This window comes from Pelodiscus sinensis, chromosome 10, assembly GCF_049634645.1.
Source record: "Pelodiscus sinensis isolate JC-2024 chromosome 10, ASM4963464v1, whole genome shotgun sequence".
Taxonomy (NCBI): domain Eukaryota; kingdom Metazoa; phylum Chordata; order Testudines; family Trionychidae; genus Pelodiscus; species Pelodiscus sinensis.
The window spans coordinates 7,825,222-7,836,482 of NC_134720.1; the positions used below are offsets into that span (position 1 = coordinate 7,825,222).

The 11,261-nt window shown below is 45.0% G+C and overlaps 1 protein-coding gene across 1 annotated transcript; it reads left to right on the forward strand.

The window, feature by feature from the left end:
* Positions 1-611: 611 nt before the first annotated feature.
* GPR148 (G protein-coupled receptor 148) lies at positions 612-1,667 on the forward strand. The gene has a single exon (XM_006125235.2). The coding sequence runs from the start codon at positions 612-614 to the stop codon at positions 1,665-1,667; it is 1,056 nt and encodes a 351-aa protein (XP_006125297.2).
* The last annotated feature ends 9,594 nt before the right edge of the window (positions 1,668-11,261 follow it).

Here is an 11,261-nt window from a genome sequence, read left to right on the forward strand (position 1 = left end):
AGTCTGTGTACCGTGTTTAACAAACATATCTGAAGAGCTGCCAGTCAAAAATGGGCACCGTCTATAAATAAAATGATTTCATTAAACAGACCCACCTTGATGCTATTTTACAACAGGAATTAAGAGATGTTTTTATCGATCCTGTCCAATCAGTATGTTATGCTATTACTTGTGAATTGATACAAATATCATCTGATCGCTTTTATGACTTTACTACATCAGTACATTTGGAATGTCCCTATTACATCTGTTTAATCAAGCTGTATTCCATCTGCCCCTTTGGCGTGGCGGTGAGAGGAGAATAAACTCAAGTTGCTAATAATGAGTAACCCGTTCATTTCCTGATCAAAGAGCTCACAGAGCATTTGAAGTTTAAAACACATGAAGGTTTGTTTTGTTTCCTTTTTTTTCCCTTGCCTTTTGCAGAAAGAAAAGAAATTATTCCACTTTGTGGAAACACTTTTGGGACTACTGAATTTCTACTATCCAACCTTGGGTTTTACGGTGTCTATAGAAGATTTTGTGTTTCCCACTGCATCATCCGCTTTTGCAAGGCTAGAGATTCAAAGCAGAGCTTGTTTTGTCCAAGTCAATCTAAAAATCCCAGGGACATGAACTTCTCAGCCTGCACCTCCGCAAAGATTCTGAATGCAACTCTGGACCGTCTCCAGAGGGAGCGGGATTCCAACAGGTCCTCGTATCTGGATGAACATGCCATGTATATGTTGCAAGAATGGATTATCTCCCCTCCGTATACAGACATGAAGATGTTCCTGATCCCTCCAATTGCCTGTCTTATGGCAGCCATCCTGGTAATTCCTTCCATCTTGTTTGTGATTTTCTCCAGCTTCAGCATTCGCCAGGAAACAAGGTACCTGCTGCTGGGAAATGCTTTGCTTTGCGATTTGATATACCTCATATTCTACACCCTCTTGGCAGTTCTCAATGGTGCAAACTTTATACTCTCCAACCATACCTGTGTGTTCTTGTTGTTCTTGTTGGCCGTGACTTACTGCGGGGGATTACTCACCGCTGCTGCCATGGTACTGGATATATCCTTGGCTATTTTGTTTCCTTTGCGCTATGTTACCATTTTGCCTTCTTCACGAACAAAAAAACTGATTGTACTCATATGGACCTCTTCCGGATTTTTCCCAGGGATTATCTACTTGGTGTTGATGGTGACTCAAAAGCCCCCACCGTGTCCCATAAAAACATGCTCTGTGCCAGTAATATTGGTCATGACCCTGCATGGAGATGATGCCGTGAAGCTCTGTTATGTGCTTTCAGTAACGGCCCTCTTTCTCTGCTTGGTTTTAATACATACTTGTTATATTGTCCTGTATTTGAAAACAAGACAGTCGGGTATATGGGAAAGCGTTTTCTCTAGAGCAAGCGTGACCTTCTTGATGCATCACACCATATTATTCTTTTACTTCTCTCCCCTGCTGGCCTTGGTGGTAGAAGCGTTACTCTACACCAACAACGTCATTGGGCTGCGCACAGGATTATGGATGGCTCTGACCATCTGCAATGTCCTGATGGTGCTGCCCAAAGCTTTGTCGCCATATCTGTACGGGCTTCGGTATAGGGAGATCGCGTCCTCTCTCAAGCTCATTTTCAGAATGAAGCGCCTTAGTCTTGTGTCCCCCGTTGTAACGCCATGAGGCGAGGCAGAATGCACTGACACTAGAGTGAGTTCGAAAGGGCTGTGTTTGCCCTGTTGCAATAGGTAAGCATGTCACCGGCTACCTAGATCTTTACTGGTAGGTGTCCAAGGCATTGCTGTACCTGGGGTAGTCATACTGTCCCCTCACTGCCTGAGGGTTGTAGTCTGGGCCCATACCCTGCGCTGCTCTGCATGTAGAACTAGAGCTTGTGCCATTGCTGGCAGCAGGGTCCTTTGGAGGGGACATTAAACCGAGGTCATTTCTGCCCATCTGCGGGGCTGTCACCATTAAAATTAAAGAGTCAGTGGCACAAAGACCAGTGGTACACCTTGGCTGCCTTGGCCAAAATTGCCCCTTGATAACATGAGTGAAGTGTGTGACTGAGGAAACGTCTACACTGCAACAAAGCCCATGTTTGAACCCAGGGTCCAGTCCAACCCACCACTTGTATGTACACTGCAGTTGGGGTAACCCAGGGTTTTCACTCAGAGTCCCAGGATCCTGAGGGGTTGAAGAGTTCGACCTCGAGTTAAGGTGGGACTCAAGGTGTAGATGTAGCCCCACTTGATTCAGTCCTGGGAAGCATCCAGAAGTATCCCACAAATCCATGGGACAAGCAACCCACTCTATGGAAAATGGAAGTCACCCTACGGGGCAAACACCAGCAGCAGCTCAGGTCAGTGTTAACTCTTTCTCTTCTGACCACCAGGCTGCAAACACACGCACATAGGGAACCTCCTGGGTTTGCAACAGGTTTGGCAGATTATTCAAGCTTCCTGGAATATGCAGGACAGGCAGTAAAATTTTCCCATAGTGCATCACTGTCATATGGTTTCAGTAGCCACTCTTCAGAGGGTGGGTTACTTTGGCATGGGGCTGCACACTGCAATGCAGACCCCAGAGCCATAGGATTAAGCATGGATTAGAAAAGTCTTAACATACGATTTCAATACAATGTAATTACTCAATCCCAAGGTTCCTTAACACAGGTCAGCTGACTCAAGTCCACTAAGCCTGGCCTTCCATTGCAGTGTAGACTTACCCTGTGCATAATGCAGTTGCCTTCACCCCCGAGGAGTAACTGCACCACTGATACCCAGCTGTCTGCTTTGTAAAACACATTAGAACACTTTGGAAATAACACCTGCCGTATTCAGCGACAACCTCGGCGACTTCTCGTGGGTCATGTCAGTGCATTATCAGTCAACTGGATTCATTCTGAAAATGTACAGAACAACTGTCCAGTGTGAAGTGGTCTCGGATCAGCATCTAGCAGACAGTAATCCATGTGCACTGATGCTCTGCAGCAGCCAGTCTGCCTTTTAATTCTTTTCTCAACAGAGAAGTGCACAGGTACCAAACTACTGGATAAAATAAATGCAGGGTATTCAGATCTCTAGGGAAGCCAGTTCCTCTTAAGCCGGCAAGCGTTGGAGGGCAGTGTGGGGAAGCTCTGGTTATCAAACTCTGTGAAAAGCTTCTAGTGTTTCAAAAGTTGATGTCATTTGAGCTTACGTACACTATGATTTTTGAAAGGCTTTTTAAACTTTGTGCCTTGATTATGCTGTGTTCCATGTCGCTCTCAGTGTGCAGATTCTCCGCTTTCTGTAACTCTTTACCCGCAGGCAAAGAGAGAGCAGAAGGGTGGCTTCTTACAGCCAGAGACTCCAACTGCCAGGAGCAGACGCAGCCCAAGTAGAGAACTTTCCATAGTTTTTATTGGACTTCTGCCCTGTTCAAATTGCTTATTTGCTCCAACCTTTTCCCTCTCCTGGCCCCCTCCTTCACGTTCTCTTCACTTCTGCCCATCCCTCTTATCCTCTCTTCCCATCCCATTCCCTTTTCTTTCCATGTATTTGAGTCCCTCCTAACGTTAACCTTACACCAATCAAACAATAGTCAGAAGCTTCAGGGGGTAGCCGAGTTAGTCTGTACAGGATAAACTTTAAAAATAACAAAAGGCCTGGTAGCACTTGAGAGTATGTCTACACTTGCACCCTACTTCGAACTAGGGATGCAAATGTAGGCATTCGAAATAGTCAGTGAAGTGGGGATTTAAATATCCCGTGCTTCATTAGCATGATCACTCCGGGGCATTACTCCGATAAATAGCTGTTTTGAAAGTGAAAGTGCGCACCAGGATGCGTTAGTTCAGTTTGATTCGAACTAACGCGACCCCGGCGTGCACTTTACCTGCAGGCAAAGATATTTAAATCCCCGCTTCATTGACTATTTCGAATGCCTACATTGAATCCCTAGTTCGAACTAGGGTGCAAGTGTAAATATACCCTTATAGACTAACAAAACACGTAGATGGTATCATGAGCTTTCGAGGGCACAGCCCACTTCTTCAGATGACAGGAGTGACATGTCATGTCATGACCGGTCATCTGAAGAAGTGGACTGTGCCCACAAAAGCTCTTGATACCATCTACATGTTTTGTTAATCTATAAAGTGCTACCAGACCTTTTGTTGTTTAAGTCAATCAAACAATGTTTGTCATCCTATTGTTTACTCCACTTGTGTGTTGTAGCCCTTCCCTGACCTTGGGTCTGATGTGCCTGTTTTGGCAGTAAGCTCTTCGGAGAGGGCCATCTACAACTACCTAGCATCAGTCCCAGGCTTGGTGCCAAGACACAAACCATTGGCTAACCATAACTAAGAATAATAATTGTGGTGCCAATGGTTCTTGATGTCTGTGTAGAACCTGTTGTTAGTACTCTTCCTCTCCAAATGCAAACTAATGGTTCTTTTCAGCCTCTTTCAACTATCTAGTCTTTTAGGTGCTAATAGACTACCTGTTGTTTTTCAGTTTTTCCTGTTATAGACTGGCTCAGCTTTCCCTTTGCAACTTATCTACCCACTGCCTCTTTTTCTCCCTCCCCCTCCAATTTTTCCTTCTCCCCCCTCCCTCCTTCCCGCATTTATTCTTGGTTATGAACATCCAACACTCCAGTCATCTGAAGAAGTGGGCTGTGCCTATGAAAGCTCATGATACCATCTACATGTTTTGTTAGTCTTTAAAATGCTACCAGACTATTTGTTATTTTTTAAGTTTTTCCTGTTACAGACTAACTCGGCTACCCCTCTGAAGTTTAAGAATAATATGTGCTTTGCACTCACTTGGCACCTCTGCGAAGGACTGCGCCAAGGGTGAGTCAGTGGAATATCAGGCCCAAAGTATTTTGAAGTGAATCGATTATATGATATAACAGAGTTTCTTTTATTGATGGCTGCATATTTTGATTACAACTGAACTTAAAAAGTATTGTTCCTGTGCAAATCCCTAAACGCGTCAATAAAATGTGCCTCTCGTGCTTTCTGCTGTATGCTTTTATTTTTCCTTCATTATAGACCCCATAGATGTTTATTGTACTAGTCACATTTGTGTGACTAGTAAATAAATATGGAACCAAGTTCTTTAGTCATGTGAGCAGTAAGCGTCGGACAAATGTTTGATCTTCATATTAAGTGCACACTCGTGATTTTAAATCCGGATTTCCTGAAGACTAATATTAACAGAATCCAGGAGAGTGCCAAATAAGAGTGTGGTATTGAATGGGTTTTACTAAGAATCTGTGGAGAAGAGTTTTTCTCTCTAGCAGCAAATTGTTTTACTCTATTGGTTGTCTGGGTTTTTACAGTGGATTTTTATGGTGGTATATTAGCGCCCCCCCCCCCCCCCCGCCCTCATTGGAGAATTTTAACCTTTTCATAAGATTCCCTTGGGCTTTGCTATACATCACGGGTGGGCAATAATTTTTGCAGGGAGCCCCTTAATGAATTTTGCTATTAGGGTTGCCAGGTGTCTGGTTTTGAACCGGACAGTCCAGTATTTGAGCTTTCTGTTCGGGAAACAAATTGAGAAAATATAAATGAGAAAATATCAATGTTCGGTGTTTTCTAAATAAGATGTAATGCAGATTGTGATGTAATATCAGGTGTGTCTGGTATTTTTGTTGCAACCATCTGGCAACCCTATGAATTGCTATGTGATCATGGGCCGGTTCCTCCCCCCAGAAGGGGCAGGGCTGGGGATTAGCCTCCCCCACAGAGTTGTCTGGGGCCAGAGGCTTTGAATTAAACACGTAGTAAAGGGTTCACAGTTAGTGTGTTGCCTGGCAGCTGCCTGGGGTTGCTGCGGCTATTTAAAAGGATCACGGCTCCAGCCCATACCAAGGTCGCGCCGCAACCAGGAGCCATTTACAGTAAATAGGATCCTGCTCCCTGAGCCACCTCCTAGAAATTTAGTGGCACGGGCAGCAGGATATAAATAGGAAGCGGCCAGATGCAGCCCGTGGGCTGGGTCAGTGTTAAGTGGGCCAGATCCAGCCCGTGGGTCGCATCTTGCCCAGCCTTGCTTGGCAGAATCCGATTCTGTGATTGACAGATAACACCAGTGTTTATTTTTGAGCATTTAATGGGTTTCAATTTTCAGAGCTGTGGAAAATTGGAGGAGAGGGTCAGACAATAATTATTTAATGACAGTAGATGGTGAGATTCAAAAAAAATCAGAGCTTTATAACCATTAAAGCACAAAATGTGAACATCACAGGTCAAAATAGACAAAGTAAATAGCCTTAAACCAAAACTCTCCTAAGTTCTCCAGAAGCATTTATCTTATATTGCCTATCTGTAATGTTTTTTAGGGAAAAAAATTTTTCACCTGTGTGTGTGAGCATGTGCATGTGTATGTGTACAGTGAAATTAGCAGTAAATCAGTAAAAATTGAACCCTTCTAAGACAAACGATAAATGAAGACCAGGCCTTTTGAAAAGCAAGGCCAACCAGCCCACCAACACACAGCTTGGCAGCATGGCTGGTGCCTGTCCCAGGGCAGTTTCACGGCAGTAGCTCCCACTCGTGGCAATTGGAAGGAGCAGCAGGATTTGGTTTTGCCTTTTCCACCTGCCACAAATGAAAATTGGCGCAATTCTGTGAGAAGCTGGAGTAGCTGGGGTGGAGGGACGTGTCATCGGAAGCAAAGGACTGTGGAATGTCACCCCGGCAGCTTCTAAACAGGATTTCAAAACACAGTATGGCTGTGTCTAGACTACATGCCTCTGTCGACAGAGGCATGTAGATTAGACAGATCAGCAAAGGCAAATGAAGCCGCGATTTAAATGATCGCGGCTTCATTTACATTTACATGGCTGCCGAGCTGAGCCGACAAACAGCTGATCAGCTGTTTGTCGGCTCGTCGCTAGTCTAGACGTTCCGCCTGTCGACATCAAAGCCCTTTGTCGGCAGCCCCGTTATTCCTCGTGGAATGAGGTTTACCGGGGCTGCCGACAAAGGGCTTTGATGTCGACAGGGGGAACGTCCAGACTAGCGGCGAGCCGACAAACAGCTGATCAGCTGTTTGTCGGCTCAGCACGGCAGCCATGTAAATGTAAATGAAGCCGCGATCATTTAAATCACGGCTTCATTTACCTTTGCTGAACAAACAAATCTACATGCCTCTGCCGACAGAGGCATGTAGTGTAGACGTACCCTATGCGTGCACACGCGGGCTGTTCTGTTTGGCAGGGAGAGCACTGCAGAGTCAGCCTAGGAGACTGCATCGTGTTCCTTGCTTGCTTATGTGTCTGGGCATCTCTCTGAACACTGACTGGTGTCAGCATGTTTACAAAGCTCATTTTTTCCCATACAAATTGCTTTTACTGGTACACTGAGGACCAGAGTCTGCTCTGCCCCTCAAAGATTGACAGCTAAGCAGCATTAACCTCATTTTACAAACGGAAACTTTTGATGCAGAGACATATGTTTTCTTGCCCATGGTGATGTGGGCTGGTCAACTTAAAACCCAGGCATTCTAATGCCTATCCCCATGACAACACCTGTCTCTGGGACCTGCTGATTGGACAGCTTGTTCACATTTGTGTAATGGCCATATGCAGTAATGTTGTGTGTTCTTCTAAGCGGAATGGGTAGACTTATGATTAATGCACAGGATAAGGAGTCAGGTAATCTGGGTATTATTCCTGGCTTTCCCAGAAAGGTAAGGCCTGCTCTTGGCTGTTCCGTACCATGTGCAGTTATTTACACCAGTGCAAAATGGGTGTAAAATGCTACCAAATCGCTTTGTACTGAAGTAAATGACTACAGAAGGTGGGAGAAAAGATTCAGGCCCTTCAAAGTGTATATAACTTTGTGTCTCCCTGTTTGGGAAATGAGAAAAGCCCCGTCAACCATACATATGCTAGGAGAGCTAAACTTGAGACTGAAATTTTGCTTTGTGAGATTCTCAAACAAGATACCCCTTCTGTGAGGAGCTAGGCTCTACCCTAGCAAACAAGCCACACCAGGCTGGTGAGGAGTGTACCAGAGGCCAGGAGGTAAGGAAGACCAGCTGGCAGAAGGTGCCAGTGGTGATGGGGCCAAGTTAAAAGCAGATGAAAACCCTCAGTGCTAAATATTGATCTCTGTGTGTTAGCTCCGTTGTCTTTTGGAGGTGACTGCAATGTGGCAACTTCTGATCTTATTAAAATCAGAGGAGCTAGGACTGGGCCCAATGTATGTTAGCTGAAGACCGCTTATGTGATTCTTTTTTCTACCATGGAAATGGCTGTGCTGCTCAATGTCCCTCCTGGCATAGAATGATAAAAGGAGGCTGTTAAGTCCATTGTTTCATACTGATTTATTCATTCAAATAATAAATTTCTGGATGCAATTCTGGATGCTCTGTTTTCCCGAAATAAAGTCAAAGTCTCTAGGGTGCCTAAAACAATCCATTTGGATACTTTCAGTTCAAAGATTTTTAATTCCTAAACGGCGAGTGCATTTGATCATTGTCTTGCTATGATATGAAGATTCTGAATGAGATCAGACTAGAATTCCTAGAGTTGATCTTGGGTCATCCATGACTTGAAAAATAATTAAATTGAAAGTAATGACGCCAATTTTCGATCTGTTTCAGTGTCATGTGGTGCCTGTAATAGCTATACAAGCATTCAATATTTTAAAAAATACACTTGCTAAAATGTTGGTAATTGTTCAGTTAAACTTATTAAACTCCTGCAGTTTTGCTAATTTATATTAAATGTGTCTGTTCCTTGAGTCTAATTTCCTCCACCTCTTGTCTAATTTCTGAAGGGAGGTTTAATATAAGAAACTGCAAGAGAGTTGACTCTGTCAATATTAACGGAGTGTGGATGTAAGCAGCCGCTGAAGGAGCGCTTCCCTTACAGCCAGTGGGAAAGGGGGAGAGATTCTGGGCGGTTCTATGTAAATACGGTTTGCTTGTGCGTTGCTGAGATGTCGATATTCAGTAGATGGAGTGGTATTTTGCTCACTGAAATAACTTACTTTGTGACCCAACACAAGCCATGTCTGTATTGAATGCAGGGAGAGCTGAAATGTGGTGACCAATGTCTGAAGTGTTGTGGGAACACAGGAAAGCAGAACTGTGCTAAGTCTGTTCCAAAGGGAAGGGCTCACAGTGAGCAGAAAGAATTTCCTAAGCAGAGGCTTAGCTCTCCGAGCTCTCTGAATCTATGTGGGGTGAGGGATGGTTATTCTCTTCTGAAGACAAAATGTCCTCCCCTACCTGGACTGGTCAGACCTGTGCCCCACCCCGCCCTCAAAGAACAGAGCTAAATAGGCTCCATTTGGAGCCACTTTCTTAGGTGAGTTGTGGTAAAGAGGTTTGACGAGCAACGCAACGGCAGACAGCAGCGAGCAGGTGGATGGCGCATGATCAGCCTCGTTACCTGCCCCTCCTCCCCCGCAGATGGGAGGTGAACTCTGCAGTTGCACATCTGGACTCCTGGTCTGCCCTGACCAAGGGCACTAGCTGTGAGTGGGGGCAGAGAAGGGTTGGGCATATGAAGGGGACATTTACATTGCTGGCTTCAGAACCTGTGAGGAAAAGGATGCTGCCCAGCCTCTTGGGGTGGAACCTTTACTCACGGTTTATGTTTATGAACCCATTTGCAGAGGTTTCCCAAATGAATGTCCCGTTACTTCCCTTATTTTATAGAAAGTGTCTTTTCCATGCTCAGACTCTGCGCTTGCGAGCGGGGAAGCATTGCCTCTTAGCGGCACCCGGAGTGTATGTGAATTTCCCAGGTTACTGGATGGGGGCTCAAGCCGGTTCTGTGTTGGATGTCTGGAGAGGAACCCCTAGCTATTGAACCTGGCCCTGGCTGCGGCTGGTTTCATCTGGCTGGAGGGTTATAAAGGTAATATAGAATCCAGCACTTTGAGAAAAAAAAAAAAAAAGAAGCCTTCTTTTATCTAACTCCATAGTTGCTGCTCAAAAAAAAAAAGAAAACTTTATAGGTTTGTAAACTAGAAAAAAGTTTGATTTTCAGGTAAGCTAAATACCTGTGGTCATCAGCGTAACGTACAAACGGACACCTACTACTTTAAGAGCCTGCTTCTATTGAGATCGCAAACTCTTTGGGGCATTTATAGAAGCCCTGGTAGGACAGGGACATGCTCCGAGACTAGCGTTTTGCTGTGATACCAGTAATAATACTGAAATCAAAACAAAAATCTCAATAACATCAGCAAGAGCAGAACTGAGCCTTCAAATTGCACCATTACTCAAGGAAAACGTGCATCCACATAAGTTATTTACTGTGTCATATCAGCGCAGTCTTCCAAGGCAATAGCAAAAACATGGCCCATTAGTGAGAAGGAGAAAAGCAAATGGCTAGCTCACCCTCTAATCCTTTGTCAAACTACTCAATTTCCCCAGCAGCATTAAGAATCAAACTGCAGCACACGGAGGGTAAATTGGTTTTCGTTGATCCATTTCAGTAAGCGGTGCATATGTGCGTTCATAATGTTCTGTTGACACACAGAGCTAGGCTAATAGCAAACTCATAAACCAGATTGTGGCAGGGGTTACGTGAACACAGACAGGTTGTCATGGGGAAAAATCCCTGTCGCCGTACCAGTGAAGAATTAAAGAACCACTATCGAAACAGGCTACAGCTGGCTAACAAGGTGTTTTGTGGTGTTTGCTTTGTGTATGTCTGCAAAACAGAGTGTGAAATGAATTAGTGTTTGGGGGTTTGTTTGGAAACGTCTTTCTACACAGCTGATTTATTCAACAACAAAATGTGGTTATGGCTAGAACCATGGCATAATGTGAGCCAAGCTGAGAGACTTCACAGCTTCTGAGATCGGGGTGCCATGGAAGGGGATCCGAAAAGGAGCACAGATTTGTGTCTGTTGTAGATCCCGGCCTCCTGTGACATCATGGAGTTGTGTCATCTTGTGGCGAGGGACACGAGACGCTGAAGCGAAGGGATCAGCTCATCTATCTTGTCTACACTTTCATGCCAGGAGGATCAGTGTAGTGTGTAAGTGGACCCAAGAACAAATCCAAAAGGGACTCCAGTTCCTCTACAGCAGAGCAGAGCCAGTCCCGCAGGCATGGCTGGGCACCATGCCTCGCGCTGTCCGGTGAAGGCCCATATTTAGTCCTCACCAGGATGGAAGGCTGGTTGGGCGAGCGTCAGACCCCTTCCTGCCACTGGAGCAGGTTTTAGAGCCTTAGTGTAGGGATCATTTTCATTTGTGGTCTTCTGCCTGGAGGGAAGAGGGAGCCTCAGGGCAGCTGGGGAGTCCTCAGTTTG

Bases quoted from the DNA above. Each gene is read 5' to 3' on its own strand.
- GPR148 (XM_006125235.2), top strand. From the start codon at position 612: ATGAACTTCTCAGCCTGCACCTCCGCAAAGATTCTGAATGCAACTCTG.